This window comes from Meles meles, chromosome 6, assembly GCF_922984935.1.
Source record: "Meles meles chromosome 6, mMelMel3.1 paternal haplotype, whole genome shotgun sequence".
In the NCBI taxonomy this organism is placed as follows: Eukaryota; Metazoa; Chordata; class Mammalia; order Carnivora; family Mustelidae; genus Meles; species Meles meles.
The window spans coordinates 139838411-139858402 of record NC_060071.1 but is presented as its reverse complement, the minus strand read 5'-3'; the positions used below and the strand labels follow the sequence as shown (position 1 = coordinate 139858402).

At 42.7% G+C, this 19992-nt stretch overlaps 1 protein-coding gene across 8 annotated transcripts in view; it reads left to right on the top strand.

Moving 5' to 3' along the window:
- The first annotated feature begins 6362 nt into the window (after positions 1–6362).
- PCNX1 (pecanex 1) overlaps positions 6363–19992 on the top strand; it is a 162405-nt gene continuing 148775 nt past the window's right edge. For all 8 annotated transcript variants that reach the window (XM_046007331.1, XM_046007330.1, XM_046007328.1 and 5 more), the window contains exon 1: positions 6363–6648. In XM_046007331.1, coding sequence (XP_045863287.1) covers positions 6496–6648 — 153 coding nt within the window. In that variant the 5' untranslated portion in view covers positions 6363–6495. The remainder of the gene's footprint in view (positions 6649–19992) is intronic.

Here is a 19992-nt window from a genome sequence, read left to right as displayed (position 1 = left end):
GGGGGGGATTCATGGACTACACATTGAAAAACACTTGTCATAGGAAGTGAGAGCATAATGAGTTTCAAAGATGGAAATACTGAGAAGGAGAGGGAGAAAACTGGACGGACTGGGAGCTTTAACTTTCATCATGATCTCTATTGATTTATTTGGGAGATTTTATCCTGAAGATACCACCGCCCTGGGACATATATACAAAGTATACTATTTGTGCAGTTAGGAAATGGTTATGTATATTAACAGCTGCTGAGTCCCGGTGCAATAGGCAAAGCAAAAACAAAAATAAAAATAAAAACCCAAAACCAAACCAAAGGAACAAACAAAACTCCTAAGAAACACAGTCTCGTGTGCTGTCAAGTTTTCCATAAAGAAAGCTGTGAAAAATCTCCAAGGGAAAGATCTTTTTATTACATCATTGTTTATCTTTGCCGTTAGAAAAAGCAGTTGAGGGGCATCTCGCTGGCTCAGTTGGTAGAGCATGTGACTCTTGATCTCAGGGTCATGAGTTCAAGCCCCACATTGGGCAGGGAGCCCCCTTAAATGAATGAATGAGTGAATGAATGAATGAAGCGATCCAAACTAAATGCAATGAGTCCACAACATAGAATTCCCCAGGATTCTTCAATTCTGCTTGGATTTCTTGAGTTGGGACTAGGACAGACTTAGAAAGTAGAAAACTCTTAGGCTCATCCGCGTAGCTCAGTCGTTAAGTGTCTGCCTGCAGCTCAGTTCATGATCCCAGTGTCCTGGGATCAAGCCCAGCATTGGGCTCCCTGCTGGGCGGGGAGCCTGCTTCTCTCCTGCCTGCCATTCCCCATGCTTGTGCTTGCTCTCCCCCTCTCTCTCTTTTTGTCAAATAAATAAAATGAAAAACAAACAAACAAAAAAACTTCTGGACTGAAACACTGGTTGTTTCCATGATATCCCACTTCCAGACACCACTTCCCATCGAGGAATGTTCTTGGTGCTCCTTTCCAGAAGGGCCAGACATCTAGCTTCCAGAGGCGACAACTCTCATTTCTGCTATGTTCTAGAGGACAGGCAGGTGCTCTAGAGGACACCAGTAGCTACTAATCAGGAGAACTCCTCACAGAATCCCCCAGCTAGATCAGTTGGCCCAACAGGTCCTGCCAGAATTACCTTGGCTGAAACAGAAAGGTAAGCCAGTTCTTTAATACGGTACAGCTAAACACATCAGCCATCCACTGACACAGAAGAATCCTTTCATGGGAAAAGATGGGAAGTAATACACATGCATACTGTTTCTAATTCAGGGATTCCCAGCATTTGGGGAGTTTTACAATATCTTATACACTTCCCCTTTTCTTTCACTGCCCTGTCCCGAAAGTGCTGGGCGTGAGTTTAAGAAAAGTGAATTGGGATTTTGAGATATAACAGAAGATACCCTTAAGATGACCCAAAACCATAGCAAGAATTACTGAACTACTTACTGTCAGTTAAAACATTTTCTAAAGTAGTCCTCATGTAGAATTGGCATTTGGAAACCATAATAGGGGAGCACCTGACTGGCTCAGACCAAAGATCATGCAACTCTTGATCTCAGGGTGGTGAGTTTGAGCCCCATGTTGGGCGTAGAGATTACTTAAGTAAATGAATAAATAAAAACTTAAAAAAAAAGTAAAACAAAACAGTAGATTGAATTGAGATTTCCCAAAAGAATGAGCTTATTCAGCTCCATATCCAGATATTGGTATTTTATAAATATATAATATAAGATTTGGGAAGTTCCCCTTCCCTGCTTTGACATTGACTTTTCTGATGGGATAGAAAGTGGTAAATAGCAAATAACCAAAAAGAGAATTAGGGAAGGACTCTAGGACACTTCCCTTCTCTTCCAAATGATCCTCATCTCTATTCCGTATTTCTTCCAAGCTGATAATGTTTTTGAATGTTGAAGACTTACCAAGTGAAACCTCAAACAGATAAAATCTTTAATTGAAAAGCCTCTGCTTTCTGTAATGCTTTATTTTTTCAACTTACGTGGACTGAGTGTCCGTTGACCGGAACAGCCTTCTGCTAGGCATTGTGAGACAGGCTGAGAAGTGCCTTGCCCTCAAGGAATGTGCAGTTTGGTTGGAGGGATACAAAGTAGCACACATTTAAGTGCTAAATGAATGGAACATATGAGTGCTTTAGGCCATTCAGGAAATAGATGAATGGATTTGAAGTATTCATAACAGATTTTAGCAGGCAGATGAAGGAGTAAGTTTTTCTAGATAAGGCAAATGGTGTCAGTAGGAGCATAGAGGCAGAGATTAAGCGGATGGGCTGGTAAATAAAAAAAGTTAAATAAGTGGGTATGCTGATATTTGCCAGTCAAAATGGTTTATGCTTGGGAGTAGTGGGAGTTAAGTTAGAGAAGACAGAATGATTCTGATCAGAGGCACCAGAAGGGAATGGAACGCTTCTGAGAAAAGGAGGGGCACAGAAAAAGTGGATTGGGGGGATTAATTTGTTGGTGGAATGTAGAATGGTTTCTGAAGGGAGGCAATTGAGGCTATTTGGTGGAAGAGGAATCCACCAGGATGGCTGGTCCGTAGTGTGAAGACAAGATTATGCAGGACAAAGACTGCAAGTGACTAGACCAAGGCGGGAGGGTATACGAACTTTAACGTCCGAGCTCGATGGAAAATATTGGTTTTGCTAAGAGAAATAAATAAGAAGGGCTGGTTTGGATTGAGGGGGGAAAAAAAAAACATGGGTACCTGTTCCATTTAGGTTGTTGGCAGGACATGTGGGCTGTAACGTCCAAAGTACCTAATTGTTGCTGTATAAACTGACCAGGGCTGCAGTTTGTTCACCTTTGCTCCAAGGGGGGCTGGGTTGGGGGTTACTAGAAAGCTTTGCACAGGGGCACCTGGGTGCCCCTGTTGGTTAAGCATCTGCCTTAGGCTCTGGTCATGATCCCAGCTCAGTGGGGAGTCTGCTTCTCCCTCTCCCTTTGCCCCTCCCCCCTTCATGCTCTCTTCCTTTCCTCTCACTCTCTCTTTCAAATCAATCAATAAATCTCTCTCTCTCTCTCTCTCTCTTTTTTAAAAGGAAGGCTTTGAACATTCAGCTTTGTTCCTTTCAGGCACGAGGGGAGTACCTGCTCTCAGAGCATTCCCAGTCCTCAAAGGGCCCATGAAGTAGTCAGGAAGTATAATTTTAATAGAATTAGCTGAAAGATGAGCAGATGTCAGGTGGTGGTTTGGTAGTATGTCATTGCTGCTAACTTTGACATGCTAAGTGTGACATTATTAATAGCTTTTATGCAGGGCTCAGAGGACTAACACTTAGCAAATTAGATTCCTTAGTTTTTACACTGCTCTTACATTTTAAGCTATATTACCTTGGGCGAACCACTTAACCTCTCTGTGCCCTGGCTTCCTGTCCATATAATAGAAATCTTATTGTGGCAGCATTCATAAACATTTTGAAAGATACAGATAAAAAGTATTATAGGGTTCTCCCCTGTCACCCCCCCACTCCAAAGACAGTCTTTCAAAAAGTTCCTCCATTTTGTTGAATTCTTTCAATTGCTAGCTAAGTTAATTAGCATTTTTCTAAAATGCATTTACCAGTCCAGAGCTGAAAAATGTAGTCTATAGCTGCCTTTTTTACCTTCTGGGCCTGCTTATTCTGCTGACCCCCTTTATTCAGTGGCTGGTGTCACCGGACTCTCATCTCTAGGCTCCTGAATTTCTCCCAGCCCATAATAGAATGGACTTCGAGTTCTGTATTAAATCTCTGGGAACTCAACACAAGGCAACTGCCATCAATGTGAAATTTGTTCTCAGTTCTAGGCATTAAGTTCCTTCTTTGCTTCTAAGTCTCCCTCTGTCTGTCAAATCTGGCCTTTGGATACTTGTCTTGTAGCCCTGAGCCCAAGTCCTTGCCCTGCAAACTTGCCCAGCACATATCTCAAGGACCTGGATTCTTTCATCAGTCCTTTATAGAGAGAGCAATCCAGACCTGGAAGAAAGCACTGAAGCTGGGGTTTTGCTATAAGCAGCACATTTTCTTAATGCTTGACATGATTTCCCAATTTTTGTCTGCTGCTGGACTGCCCTAGGTTGTGTTCCAGCTGCCCACTGACTTACAACACTTGCATTCTCTGTGTTGAACCAGGCTCCTGCTGGCTGCCTTCCTGGCTACAGCCCATTCCACACCCTCCAGATACTGTCTTCTGCCTGCTTGCTCATCACGCCAGCTGGGTCGGCCTCGGATTCCATGATGTATCTAGGTCTGGTCTCCACTTCTTCTAATCTACCTCACCCTTATTACAGTTAATCCTTTTACATTAAACTAAAGCAGATATTTGCTGGTGTGGAAACTGAAGTGGTATTGGAATTTTATCCTTGTTTACATCTTTGTTTGTGTTGGAAAAGCTTGGGATCACTTCCAAAACCGGCTCAGAGAGCTTTCCTGTCTCTTCTGGGAGAAACAAATGAACACTTGACAATACCTTGTATTTAAGACCAAGGCTCAAGGCCTTTATTTTAATTGTAAAATTGCCTTATTTAAACTCGATCATGCTTTCAGACATACTCATATATTTTAAAGTATATTTTGGCCAGTGTTCATTCTTGTCTCACAATGTGAAGGTGCTCGGAACCTGATGGCTTTGTGGTTATAAGGAAATAAAGTAATCAAGGCTGGGGGATAGTGTCCTACAATGGTAGTTTCAACCTTCCCAGCACGCTGGAATCTTTTGAAGGGCTTGTTAAAACAGATTGCTGGGTCCCACACCCAGAGCTTCTCTGGAGTGGTGCCTGAGAATTTGCATTTCTGACAGAGTTCTCAGATGATGTTGACACAATTGCTCCTGGGATTACACTTGGAGAACAACTGCTCATAACGTTTAAACCGGCCACAGGAAACTGAAAGTTGCGGGGCAGTGTTGATCAGTTCCAAATTCTTGTCTTGAACTGATAAGGTGGAGGGTGCTGAGAAATAAGCTCCTAATTCCAGTCGGTGCAGTTAGAATGACTGATGGTTTCAGAGGTCTTCTCAACTACGATTATGTAGGAGAACATGGGCAATCACTTTCTTTCTTCGCACTTCCGCTTCCTCGGCCACAAATAATAGCCTCTACGCTGCCATTACCTGAGCGTTGCGCAGGTCAAATAAAATGGGTAGGAAAGTGTTTGAGCTGGAGAGTGGAGAGTGGGATGGCACCAGGAGGTATTACAATGGTTTTTCAATACTCTTCTTAAAACAGCACCAGTTTTTTGGCTTTCTTGCTTTTTCATTAATTATAGCAGTTTTAATCCAGGAATATCGAATACTTTTATTGCTATAATAAACTCAAACTTAGGGGAAAAAATTCATTCAATGAGATCAGACATGCCTTATAAACATTACAAAGAGCCAGGAATGATTCCCAGTGTACAGCAGTACAAAAAGAGAACTGCGAGACCCTATCGTGACTTGGGGTGGAGTCACAGTTAATCTTTCAAGGCTGTTTGGATTGGTCCACTTATAAAAATGGCTACGTTACGGCACGTTAAAATATAAAATCACCGTGTAAAGTGATAAATCTGTCTACCCCATCCTGTTCCATCGCTTGAAAATTCTATTAATTTATCTGCCTTTGGAAGTAGTAAATTCTTCCAGCCCTGGCGTGGCTATTTTTCTCACCGAGGGCCTCCAGCTCGCGCCAAGGGCCAACACAGTTCTTGCTCACATGGGGCGCATTTGTGACTTTTCATTAGTCACCAGCTGTACAGAATTCTCCCGGGCCTTTAATAAGCCTCGCAGATCCCAGCCTCACTGTGCCCAGGTGCTCCATAAACATCATAAAACGTCGGCCAGGACGCTGACGAGGTTCTAGAGACAGGGTTTGGGAGCGTGAAGGCTCGCGTTGGGTACCGGTCAACGCACCTGGCAGGGTGGTTCTCCCCGCGCAGAAAGGGGTGTCTCAGAGCCCGCCCCCGGGGCCCCGTCCGCGCGCGCTTCTCCCGGGCGCCGGCAGGAGGCGCCCGCGGTGGCCGAGGCGCTGCGCGCACCCGCGGGGAGCCGGCCCGGGGGGCGGAGGGAGAGGAGAGGAGGGGCTGGAGGGGGCGCGGCTTGCTCCGGGTCCCTCCCGGGCGCCGGGCCTCCCTGTCCGCCGGGTCCGAGGCTGGTGGCCGGCGGGGGTCGCGGCGACGGCGGCGGCGGCGGCGCTGGCGGGCCGCGGGCGCGGGGGCCTGGCTCTGGCTCCGGGTGTTAGGAGACAAGATGGCGGCGGCGCTGTGGAGGCTGGTCTCCTCCTCTTCTCCGCTCTCCTCCGCCCCGCCGCTCGCCGCCTCCTCGGTCTCCTCCTCCTCCTCCTCGTTAGCTGCCTCCTCCTCCTCCTGCAGCAGCCCTAGCGACCGCCGGAGCGCCGGCCCGCTCTCCCGGAGCTCCGGAGGGGGATAGACGGGACAGCTGCGGACTCCGGCGACCGAGGCCGAGCTGGGGCCGGGGCGGGGACGGCGGCGGCGGCGGCGGCGGCGGCGGCGCCGGGTGGGGATGGGGTCGCAGACGCTGCAGATCCTCCGGCAGGGGGTGTGGGCCGCGCTCAGCGGGGGCTGGTACTACGACCCGCACCAGGCCACCTTCGTGAACGCGCTGCACCTCTACCTGTGGCTCTTTCTGCTCGGCCTGCCCTTCACCCTCTACATGGTGAGTGTGGGGGCGGGGAGGAGGGTGGCCCCTTCCCGCTTCCCCTCGTCGGGGACCCGCAAGCGCTGGCGTTCCAGAGTCCGGCGGGTGCTCGCGCCTCCCGGGCTCCGGCCCGGGGTCGCGCCCTCTCCTCTCCCCAGCGCGCGCCCGCCGCTCCCTCGGGGCCCGCTGCCCCCCTGGCTGTGGTGCTCCCCTCCCCCACCGAGTCCCCACTCTGTCCTCATTAGGGTGTCCCCTATGGCGGTGATGACAGGAGGGACCAAGCAGCAGCAGCAGCAGTCCCCACCTGGCTCCCCCGTGTGCCCCACCCTTTTACGGGGAAATAGTAGCCTTCTGGGCCCGGCCTTAGGGGGTCCTGAACCTGTAGCCCCTCCAGCCTGTCCCCCCGGGAGGAAAGCCCAATTAGGGCTCCCTGCCCTCCACGTTTTGTGGCAGGCGCTGAGCACTCTGCTCCTGAGGGACGCCGCATTCATCCTTGGCACGCGTGCTTATTTGCGCTCCGTTCCCCGGGCGCCCGGGCGCCCGGGCACCCCTTGGGCACCCCTTGGGCACTCCCTTCACCCGAGGCGGTTCGCTCTGCTCTCCACCTCGCCTCTAATCCGCGTGCGGGGGCCCTCGGAGCGGGAGGAGAAGGCGCGCGGCTCTGTTGGGAACGTGATTGTGGGGCGTCCGGCTCTGACTCGAGAGTAGATGGTGGTGGAAAACCCGGCTCCTACCCTCCCTGCCTCTAAAAATCACTGTTTTTGCTTACCACTGGTTCTTTTCTGTTCAGCTCCGCGGTCACTGGCTGCTGTGTTTCCAGGCCAGCTTTTGGAGGGGGAGGGAGCGGGGGAGATACGGGGAATCTGGCTGGCATTTCAGATTTGTTTGGATTCGTTCAAGGCCGTTTACTGATAGGAAAAAGGAAGTACTGCCTGTTGCTGAATTCAGTGCGATCGGCTTCTCAGAATGATCTAGGTTGTTACGCTGTATTTTCGCTGGAAGTTGTACGCGCATTTTTTTTTTTTTTTTAACATATTAGGTTAGGGTGCGGCATTAGGGAATCTCGTGGAAGAGAGATGATACTTAAACTTCAGTATTGGGTTTTTGTTTTTTTTTTTTTAAGGTTAGTTAAGTTTTTAAAGTAACCGGAAGGCAGGACAGGGTAAAAACTTTTTATTTTAGAATTACTTTTAGTATCTGTCTGTTAACTTTGTGGCTCTTCCTGGAGCTATAGAGTACGGGTGCTGGATTAGAAAATCTGGGAGTACGCCTAAGTGCTAAAGTGAGGATGCCCAGTTCTTCCCTAAGTGAAGCTCCTTTTCTTTTTTTTTTTTTTTTTTTTTTTTTTAAAGATTTTATTATTTTATTTATTTGACAGAGAGAGAGATCACAAGTAGGCAGAGGCAGGCAGAGAAAGAGGAGGAAGCAGGCTCCCTGCGGAGCAGAGAGCCCGATGCGGGGCTCGATCCCAGGACCCTGGGATCATGACCTGAGCCGAAGGCAGCGGCTTAATCCACTGAGCCACCCAGGCGCCCCAAAGCTCCTTTTCACTGATTGGCAGGAAAAGTGCCAGCTTGGGGGAAGATGTGAGAAATTTCACATTCTCAGGCAGATTTTAGTTTTTCATTAAACTTGTTTTGAAGGGACTTATGCTGGAGGTAAAAAAAAAAAAAAAAGGATTGAAAAATGCTGAAGACTGATGACTTATTTTTTTAGGGGACTTGTTCAGTCTTGTTCCATTCTGAAAATTTATCATGAAGTGTTATAATTTTCAATTCAGTCTGGCTTAGGGGGTTCTGTTTGCACTGCTCTACCTTCCAGGAATATGACATCATTAAGGAACAGGTTAATTACTTCGGGTGTAAGAATCCTCAGGCTGTCACAGAGCTTTCATAGCAAATTTCTCTTCTATCCAGGAGAATTGTAGATTTAAAACCGAAACTGGTACTTGAGATGTGAGGATTAGTTGCTGTGTCGCTGTGTGCTGTGTAATGTTTCCTTGTAAGCACGTGAACTGTGTTAGCGGCTAAGTCTTTGTGTAATTAGCAAACATTACTAAAGGAAATTAGAGCAAATAGAAAGCAATACATTGAGTTTACCCTTTCCTTTTGGGAGTTTATTCAGTTAAATTTAATTCACAAGCATTTGAGTGCCTGCTCTGTGCTGGGTAGTTTGCTAGATGCTGCGAAAATTGCTTCACGGACTATATTGTCTTGTTAATGGCAAGTCTACTTTTCCTAATCTTTTAAAATATCTCCTCGGTTATTTTTCTCTCTTTCCACATCCGGTTCATCGAATCTTGTGGGTTCTCTTTTCAAAACATAACTCAAGCCCAGTTTATCATCGTCACCACTCACTTGGTTCAGGCTACCATTATGGCTCCCCTGGATTATTGCAGGGTTTTAATGAGGTTCACTGCTTTTATTCTTTATTCTCTCTTCTTGTTACAGAAATCTGAGTGATTCTTTAAAACGTGAATCAGATTATGGCACTCTTCTCTCAGAGCCTGCCCTCCCATGTGTGTCTATTATGCCCCACCCCCTTGCCTTCTTAGAATTTTCCCCACATAATAACTGATGTTCTGCCTCAGGGCTTTTGCACTTGCCTTCCCGCAACCCCCCATGACTCCTACCCTCCAGATATCTGTGTGACTTACTCCACTTACTCAGAATTCAGTTATATGTGAAGCTCTCCCCGATAACCCTATGTAACATAGCAACCTTCCAGCTCGTACAGTATTTTCTAGCCCTCCTTCCCTCCTTTTTTTTTCAATATTCCTTATCATTAATTGATACATGTTAGTATCTCCTATCTTATTGGAGTATTAGCTTTGAGGAGGGCAGAGACTTTGCTTTGTTCACTGCTGTGTGGTCAGGACCTAGATCAGTGCCAGGCACATAGTAACCACTATGTGGTTATTGAATGATCAGATATTGAATGATCAGAAGTGTACAAGACACAGCTGCCTTCAAGGAACTTGAAGTCTATCTAGCTTGGGGGTAAGGAACAATTTACAAGCATTAAAACTGTTGCGAAAAGGTAAGTACAGAGTGACCTTGAGTTTATAGTCAGGATTGATTCTAGTCAGGGGCAGTCAGCAAAGATGATTTGTCAACATTTTCATTTATTTTATTTATTCATCTGAGATTTTATTTATTTATCAGAGAGAGAGAGTGCACATGTGAGGCAGGGGGAGGGACAGACTGAGAAGCAGACTTCCTTCAGAGCAGGAAGCTGGACATGGGGCTTGATCCCAGGACCTAGTTCATGACCTGGGCCCAAGGCAGAGGCTTAACCGACTAAGCCACCCAGGTACCCCGATTTGTCAACATTTTCAGAAACATTACTAGTTCTGCTGTATTAAGGCAGATAGTTGAAAGTATACACTTGAAGCATTCCATGTAAAAATAAAATCTGACAGTTATAGATTATTATTTGTATGTTCTTCCGATAATAATTATCAAGGATAGTGCCTATAAAGTGAATAGGTTCTTTATCCCAAACGCTGTGTTCTCATTTTACTGATGAGGACACCTGAGGTCAGTCAGCCCCAGAGGTCAGGCAGATAAAGAGCTGGGATTTATAAGGGCTTTTGTAGCCATTGTATAGATTTGTATGTTGTATTTGTACATTTGGCCATTGTATAGCCATTGTCTAGGTAGTTTTTGTTTCTTCTTTTTTAATTTTTAATTATTTTTTATTTTTAAAGACTTTGAGAGAGAGAGAGAGTGTGAGCATGTGCTTGAGAGAGCACAAACCCTGGGGGCTGGGGCAGGGCAGTGCAGAGGGAGAAGCAGGCCTCCTGCTGAGTAGGGAACCCTATTTGGGGCACGATCCCAGGAGCCCAGGACCTGAGCCAAAGGGAGGTACCCAACCAACTGAGCCACCCAGGTACCCCTGTTTGTTTTTTTTAAATGAAAGACCCAAAGTCTATGAAGACGTAGGTAGAGTCTCAGGGCTTTTTGTATTAGAAGTAAAACACTTCTGCTATTATTAGCTTTTTCGGATACTTTGAAAGGTAGAATTTATAGTTTCTGCAATTATAAATCATTTAAGTAGTGAAAATGGAGAAGTAATTTTTCCTTCTTACTTTCACTGCCCCTTCTGTTTCTCTTAAGGCACTCACCCCATTTTCTCTTGCTGTACAGTTGGCCCTTGAACAACATGAGGGTTAAGGGCACCAACCCCTACTCAGTTGAAAATCCACGTGTAACTTTTGACTCCCCCCACCCCCTAAAACTTGGCCTAGCAGCCTACCGTTGACCCTAAGCCTTACTGGTTACACAGTCAAGTAACATATTTTGTATGTTATATGTATTATATGCTGTGTTATAATAATAAGGTATTATTATATAGGTATATATATATAAGGTATAATTAATAAGGTAAGCTAAAGAAAAGAGTGTTAAAATCATAAGAGAAAATACATTTATAGTACTGTGTTGTATTTATCTGCATGTTAGTGGACCCATGTACTTCAAGTAGGTGTTGTTCAAGGGTCAACTGTAATCATTTTTGCACATGACATGTGACAGATGGTGAGCTTTGTAGTCATGAGCTTTGTGGCTTTTTTGTGTTGTGGAAAGCAGATTGTAATTGGTGTTATCTTGATTTGTGAATTCTGTCTCTTATTGATTGTAAGTCCTTTGGGTATGACTCGACCTTTCTGAACCTTGATTGACTCATTGTGAGGTATTTCATGTGTATTTTGTAAGCAGATATTTATGAAATAAAAAATTATTCACCTTCAGAATGGCCTTTAGTAAATGCCATTTGAAAGAATGGCCAATTAGAACAGTGTTACCTCTATAATGCTGTATGACTGGAGGACATTAGATAATTCTTGATTTATTGGTCAAACCATTATCTTATTGCTTATTGTTTTCTTCTCCAAAGAGCTATATCCTTAGGTGATGAACTATATAACATTAAAATCTGTTTACATAAGTGGTTTTTAGACTCCATTTGATGTCAGAATCGCTTGAACATGTTAAAAAAGAGTTTGTGCGCGTGGTCGTTCTGAAGCCGAGTGTCTGGAGGGTGGCCTGTTTGTTTGTATTTTATAGACATCCAGGTCAGTTTAAAGAACCTGATTGATAGGCCCCTAAGTTCCATCCTCTGACCTAAATCCAGCTGCCTACTCATCACATCCTCTTGGTTGTCCTGCGGGCATCTCAGAGATACCATGTCTAAATCGGTCTTGATTCGCTGCTAACCCTTCCGACACCACCACCACCACCAAACTTGTTTTCTTCATCTGTCCCCTTAGTCAATGGCACCATCATGTGTGTAGTTGCTCGTACGGTCTCCCTCCCCTGCGTACTGTCAGTATCTCAGACCTTCCCTTCCACGCTCACACTGTTTCTCTTTTCTTTTGTCTGTGCCGTGACTTTAGCTTCTGTTCTTGCCCTTTACAACTCTTTCTCCACAGAGTGGAAGATACCCATCTAGTCCTGTCATTCTCCCTTTAATACCCTTCAATGATTTTCTTTTACCTTGAGAATAAAATCCAACATTCTTACTAAAGCCTCGATGACACTGATTCTCCCGTTGTCTGCAGTTTGTCCTGTAGTTACATCACTGGACTTTCGGTTACTTCAACCTGCGGGGCCGATCTCCCTTCAGGGCCTTGGCCCGTGCTGTGACTTCTGAGGGGTACTCATCCCTCTGCTCTTTGCAGAGCTGGCTGCTGCTTGGTCCATAGGGCTGGGCTTCGATATCATCTCCCCAGAGAGGTCTGACCTAATAACCATAAGCAAGTTCTCTCTCTTTTTTCCATCATTCCACCCTGTAACTTGCTTTCATGGTTTTGACCATAAACACGTACTTATATCTTTGTTTACTTATTTGCTGTCTCTAATACCTGTCCCTCACCTGTGCCTTGTACATTCTGTGAAGCTTGGCATCGTGTGATCTAGCGGGTATTGTGTATCCAGTGTCTGTCCTCATGCTTGGCTACTAGAAGCTTTGACTAAATATTTGTTCAAGGAATTTTTTATGATATATGTGAACCTTCTTTAGACTTATTAACATAACTGATAGAGAATATTTGGGGATGGGGAATTATTGTGGTAGGCCATATTGTACGGTGGAGTTACATCTCACCTGGGGGTTGGGTTCAGTATCAGTGTGCATGAGAAAAATCAAATATAGAATTATTGAAAAATCAAATGTAGAATAACTCTTGAAAAGCCCTTAAATCACTCAGAGTGTAGCATATATAGATTTTTTTGTATATGCAACTTCATAAACATATATACACACATATATATAGTAATATACACTGTATAAATCTATGGAGAGATTATATTCAAAAACTAAATTATCCATATCAAACTTATGAAGATTTCAATTTTTTTTCTTCCAGGTTATTTTATTGTATTTTCTGTAGCTGATGTTTATCATCTACAGAATGATAAACCCTTTATTCGGAAGGATTTTTCTGAGGCCCTCATGTCATTTTCTTTTGCAAATATTTAAAAATATTTTAAATATGTAAACAAGATTTTGTTATGATGACTATAGGACTAAAACAGCTTATGTTTCCTAAAAAGTTTTAGGTAAGTTATTGTATTATAAGTTAACAATTAAATGTGATTACTTATTAGTATCTTCTATGTCCTTTAGGAAACAATTTGATGAATGGTTGGTGGTCTGTTTTGACCTATTATTCTGTGCCTTTGCATACCGAACATACAGTTAGTATTAAGGTATATGCAATTGTTTCCATAATTGGCTATGACATTTTTAAAAAGATTTTATTTATTTATTTGACAGAGAGAGATCTCAAGTAGGCAGAGAGGCAGGCAGAGAGAGAGGGGGAAGCAGGCTGCCTGCTGAGCAGAGAGCCTGATATGGGGCTTCATCCCAGGAACCTGAGATCATGACTTGAGCCGAAGGCAGAGGCCCAACCCACTGAGCCACCCAGGCGCCCCTCCAGTATGTTATGAGAATTTCAGGCATAGAGAAGAGTTGAGAGAATTTTACCCACCACCTGGCTCCTATCTTTTTAAAAATTACGTGGTGTGTGTCTTTGTATCCCTCTCTCTATTAAGACCTATTTTAAAAGAGGGATACTTGTGAAGTAAGTTGTAGACACCATTATAGATCACGCTAAACATTTCAGCATGCATATCATTAGCTAGAGTTCTAATAGGCACAAATCCTAGTAAACCATTGGATGAGTTTTGAATTTTGATAAATGCATGCACCTGTGTAGTGCGACTTCATGTTGTTGAACATTAATGTCAGCCCAGAAACTTCCTGCTTGCCTTTCCCAGTCAGCTCTCTCACCCCTATTCAGAATTTTTTCCCCATCGTAGATTAGTTTATCCTATTCTAGAACTTCATTTAAATGGAGTCATGTAGCATTACCTTTGTGTAAGTCTTTTTCATTCAGCATAATGTTTTTGAGATTTACTCAGGTCATATGTATCAGTAACTTGTTCCTTTTTTACTGATGAGCAGTGTTTCTTTGTATGAACGTATTAGAGTTTATTCATCTTTATCTAGTCTCCTGTAGAGAGGACCTTATTTCACTTTTTGGCTTTATGTAAAAGGTGTCACCCCAGCATGAGGGTAGGTTTTATGAGGACTCAAAAGAAACTGGAAAACTTTATTAATTATTAAAAACATTTTCTCTCCCCAAATAAGAACATGTTTTAATTTAACATGAATTAATGATAATTGTATACTTTATCCTCTCATTTCAGTTTTTGTGCTCCTTAATACTGTACTTCTCTTTGCTTAGTATTTAGATTTTTCTGTCAGTGTAGTAGAATCTTTGTTCAACTGTATATGTGTGTGTGTGTGTGTGTGTGTAATATATTATATATATATTTGTGGGATTTTTTACTAACTCCAAATTTACAGGTAACTAAAAAGAAGAAAATAAAACCATTTGTAATCCCATTCACCCAGTTTGTTGAACATTTTAGTAACCAGAGTGTATTTGGAGCTTATAAATATGTATTACGCTTCTTTCTTACAAAAATGGGTTTGTAAAATTTGTACTGTTTTGAAGACTTTTATTTTTTATTTTTTGCCTTCTATTTTTTCTTGACTATAAATTGTAAATGTTTCCACGTGGGGAAAAAATAACAGTTTTAATAGCTCTGTAGTAGGTCATAGTATAGATGTATTATAGTGTATGGAATCATTTTCCGTTATTAGTTATATGGGTTGTAATTTTTAGCTGTTGAGAAAACACTAGGGTGAATATTCTTGCAGTTAAATCTTTGTGTTAGTCTTTTGTATAAATTCCTAAAAGTAGACTTGTTGAATTAAGGAATATGTATATTTGTGTTTGATAATCATGCAGTTTACAATGAGTGAATCTTTCTTTATGTTGAGAGAGAACATGAGTGAGGGAATGCTGAATAATAATGCAAGGCTCCTGAGAAGGCAGGAGAGGTTTGCAGGTCGTAAGGGATCATCCTCGGAGAGGAGGAATGCTGGTGGAAGAGGGGATGAACAGTTAGTGGTGAAAGTTGAGGGAGGTTTTTAAAATTTTGATGGTCTCCTTGAAATACAGTGTTTTCTGTTGAGAGTGAGAGGGGAGGTGAGAGGATATTCAGGGTTTATGGAGGATTTCCAGAAAGCGAAATGCTATCCTAATTTTTGGAGAATGGGGAAGTAAACTGACCAGCAAGGGATGGTAGGATTGTCGGGCACTTTTGGGGATACCTTTGAAGAGCATGAGTTCAGATTGTTGAAGAGGAATCTTCAGGAGAGAAATTTAGGGTAAAATTTACTTACAAGTTATCACCTCTGTATAGTTGTCACCTACAGGGGATAACTCCAGGGCACAAGTAGATAAGATCTGGGGAGAAAGTGTAATTCATTAAAAAGAAAATGAGTCAGACAGAACTCCAAGGCCTTAAAAATGAGCGGTTAAAAATCAGCAAAGAAGGGGCACCTGGGTGGCTCAGTGGGTTAATGCCTCTGCCTTCAGCTCAGGTCATGATCTCAGGGTCTTGAGATCGAGCCCCGCATCGGGCTCTCTGCTCAGCAGGGAGCGTGATTTCCCCTCTCTCTCTTTGCCTGCCTATCTGCCTCCTTGTGATTTGTCTGTCAAAAAAAAAAAAAAAAAAAATCAGCAAAGAAGACAAGAAAGGCAAGAGGAAAATGAAGAGAGGGACCTGTTACAGAAGTCAAGGAAAGAGAGTATTTTGAAAAGAAGAAAATGGTCAAAACAAAACCAAACCAACTTGCCCTCTGAAAAGGCTGTCCTGATTTAAATTTTCATTGGCAGCGTTGAGAATGGGCGCCTGAGTGGCTCAGGCAGTTAAGCATCTGACTTTGGCTCAGGTCATGATCCCAGGGTCCTGAGATGGAGCCCTGCATTGGGCTCCCTACTAAGCAGGGTGTCTGCTTCTCCCTCTGCCCTTCCTTCTCTCTCCCACTTGTTCTCTCTTTCCCTCTCTCAAAAATAAATAAATAAAATCTTCCAACCCCCCCCCCCCCCCAAAGCAGTGTTGAGAGTACTTCCCACCTCCACTCAACACTTTCCCAAACAGGGTGCTATTGTTGTAAATGTCTTCTTCAGTGGAATGTTAAATAAAGTCATTTCAGTAATACTCTGTTTTTGACAATAGAATTTCTCTTGAAATACTTTTTAATTCACACTCAGTACAGATAAAGGATTTTATGGCACTGACGTGTATCACGTAACATCTTTGTTCTCTTTCGCATGTTCTGTAGTCAGATCATTTTCATAGTAGGCAACTGATAAAAAAGCAGAATGTTTTTTTGAGAAGAGGTTGATTGTTTCTTCCTGTTATCTAATTTGAGGTAAATCAAATGGTTTTCCTGTGTTTCTGCATAGCTGGGGAGGGCGGAGAGTTATTCTGTAGGTGGGCTAGGACACTTGAGATACCCAGGAATAGTAACACAAGAATGGCATTGACTAATGGTATGGAAAAGGGCAGATCGCAACACATTTTTCTACTGTCGTCATCTATCTTTAATATATAGGCACACTTTACCAAATTACAGTAAAATTAGTAGCTGCTGATTCTGATTGCTCTGCTTATTTCCTGAAAAAGTTGGTCAAATGCTTTCTTTGGTAGAATTGTAAAATAGTTCAGAATTTCCTTCTCTTCTTTTATCATTAGAACCCAAGGGGTTGTATCTTTTTAAATACTTGCTCTCCTGGTGCTAGTCTCTGTTGCTTTGTGTTATGATAAGAAAGAAAAAACCTAGGGAAAGGCAAGCCATTTCCTTTTGAGGTTTTTAGGGGGGAAAAAAAAGTCCTATTCTGTAGAGCTTTGTACAGACCAAATAGAACCCTGAGTGCCAACTGTGCTGAGAACAGGCAGGAAGATTAGTCACAGATTTGAGAAGCTTGAATTATGTATCTGCGTGTTTTCCTTTTCCTACCCTTCCTTACTCCCTGAGTGTTGTCTAGACATAAACTAAACAGATTCAACCACTGAAGTTATCTTTAAAACTTTTTATTTTGAAATAACTTTAGATTTACAAAAAAGTTACAGAAATAGTATAGAGAGTTTTTGTATACCCTTCCCCCAGCTTTCTCTAATATTAAAATCTTACATAACCATGGTGCAGTTACTAAAATGAAATTAACACTGGTACTGTACTGTTAACAAACTATAGACTTCATGTGGATTTCACTAGTTTTCCCACTAATGTCCCCTTTCTGTTTTAGGATCCAGTCCAGGATACTAAATTGAATTTAGTATCCTCATTGTTAATACAGTTTCCTTCCTGCTTTCCTTTGCCATGTTGGGATTCTATTTTTTAAGGAATCTTACGATGTATAACTACTTATCAAATTGTATATTATAAGAAAAGTTAGTGAAAGGTTTTATGTCTGGGACCAGTACACTTGAGATGGACACAAGAGCAGTGTATTCTGAATGATTTTTGAATCATGCATTGACCATTAACCTATGTTACACTGTTTTTTTTTTTTTTTTTTTTTAAAGATTTTATTTATTTATTTGACAGAGATCACAAGTAGGCAGAGAGGCAGGCAGAGAGAGAGGGAAGCAGGCTCGCCGCTGAGCAGAGAGCCCGATGCGGGACTCGATCCCAGGACCCTGAGATCATGACCTGAGCCGAAGGCAGTGGCCTAACCCACTGAGCCACCCAGGCGCCCTGTTACACTGTTTTAAAGTTGAGATAGTTCACAGATGAAACATGGTATGAAATGATGTAATCCTAAATATGACAGTGGCTTTAGACATCATTCGTGCAAAATGGACAGCAGTGTCTTAGCTTCCTGAATTCTGCTGTTCTTGCTAATTTGTAAATTAGAGGCCACGAAACAAACACGCAACCATTTTACAGGGTAGAATATGATTAATTCCTTCTGTGTCATACAGTGTTAAGGAATTGGAAGGAGGATGCTGGTATTTCCTATAAGTCTTTATGCAAAGGATAATTCTACGTTGAAAACATTTATCATACGCTGGGCACTGTGGCAGGCCTTGCGGGAGGGCCTTTATGAGGTTTGTTATGTGAGCTGGGGCAATGGCTCCCATATCTTCCCGCCAGGGAAATGAATCTTTGTTCTGGAGGAAAGATTGTTTATTACAAGAGAATATGTTCTGAGGTGTGGTGATTGGCTCTGCTATGAAGAATTTTAGTGTAATATATCCAACATACTGAGTCTTCCTCAGGGAATTATTTTTTAAACTTCACACAATAGCATTTATGCCCATAATGTTACTGCTTCTGAATAAGTTATCTGGAATGGTTAAAGGAAAAGATATAAAAGCAAATAGTTAAAAAGAACCCAAATATACCAGTTATCGTTTGCAGTATCTTATTGATGCCACAGCTTAATGCCACAGATGAAGCATTGCACATCATTTCCACAAGCACCGCAGGCCCTGAAGACAGAAACCAAGTGAACTTTGCAAGGGAATAAAGAGGGCTCTTGGGGCACTTTAGTAAGAAAATCCTTAATTTAAAGACTTTTTTTTTTTAAAGTGAGAATAAATTTACTTGATCTAATAAAATTATACTTGTATTATCAAAATATATTTTTTCAGTCCTTTATGCCACAGGAATATTAAAATATGCAGTATGTGCTGTTGAACAGTAAGCTGAGTAATTTAAAAAAAATTTCTTAACATGAATTTTCATATGAACAAGAAGGTTGAAAGAAGAACACATGTTCATCCATATCTCTATTTAGACTCAGCAATTATGAACTTTTTTTTTTTTTTAAAGATTTTATTTTATTTATTTGACAGTGAGAGAGAGAGATCATAAGTAGGCAGAGAGGCAGGCAGAGAGAGAGGAGGAAGCAGGCTCCCTGCGGAGCAGAGAGCCTGATGTGGGGCTCGATCCCAGGACTCTGAGATCATGACCTGAGCCGAAGGCAGCGGCTTAATCCACTGAGCCACCCAGGCGCCCCAATTATGAACCTTTTAAAAAATCATATTTATGGGGCACCTGGGTGGCTCATGTGGTTAAGAGGCTGACTCTTGATTTTGGCTCAGGTAATAGTCTCAGAGTCATGAGACCGAGCTCCGCCGCAGGCTCTCTGCTCAGTGGTCAGCGCAGAGCCCACTTGTCCCTCTCCCCCTCCATCCCTCACCCTGCTAGCGCACACGCATGCTCTCTCTCAAATAAATAAATAAAAATCTTAAATCATATTTGCTTCAGCATATACTGATGTATGATGGATAACTGTACCATACATCTGTACCCACACTCTGAAACATGTATGCATCCGATACATCATGATTCTTTACCACTAAATGCTTCAGTCTTCATCTTTATATTCCTAACACTTCCACCATGTTGAAGATAATTAATAGTTCTCTTATACCTAACATCTGGTTTATATTCAGACTTCCCCAGTTATCCTGAAAATGTCATTTATAGCTAGTTTTTCCAAACCAGGCATCTAGTTTAGTGTTTAATCATTTCTTCCCTATTCAGCTGACTTCTTAAAAACTCGAGGCTAATTATCTTTTTTTTTTTTTTAAAGATTTTATTTTCTTGAGAGAGAGAGCACAAGTGAAGGGTAGGGCAGGGGGGAAGCAGATTCCCTGCTGAGCAGGGAGCCAGATGAGGGGCTTGATCCCAGGACACCTGAGATCACAACCTGAACCGAAGGCAGATACCTAGCCCACTGAGCCACCCAGGCACCTGAAGGCTAATTATCTTCTAGAACGTTCTACATTATGGATTTGTCTAATTGTGATGTCATTTTTTCCTCTCTAGTCTCTGTCGTTCCTGCAAACTTAACCTTTATTTTATTGTCCAAAGTTATAGTTTCTAGAACTTACATATTTTAGCATGATATTCAATGTGATTAGTGATGTTATTTCAAATTTCCCTTTCATTGTTCCTTTGCCTTTGTTTCAGTAATCTTACATATGT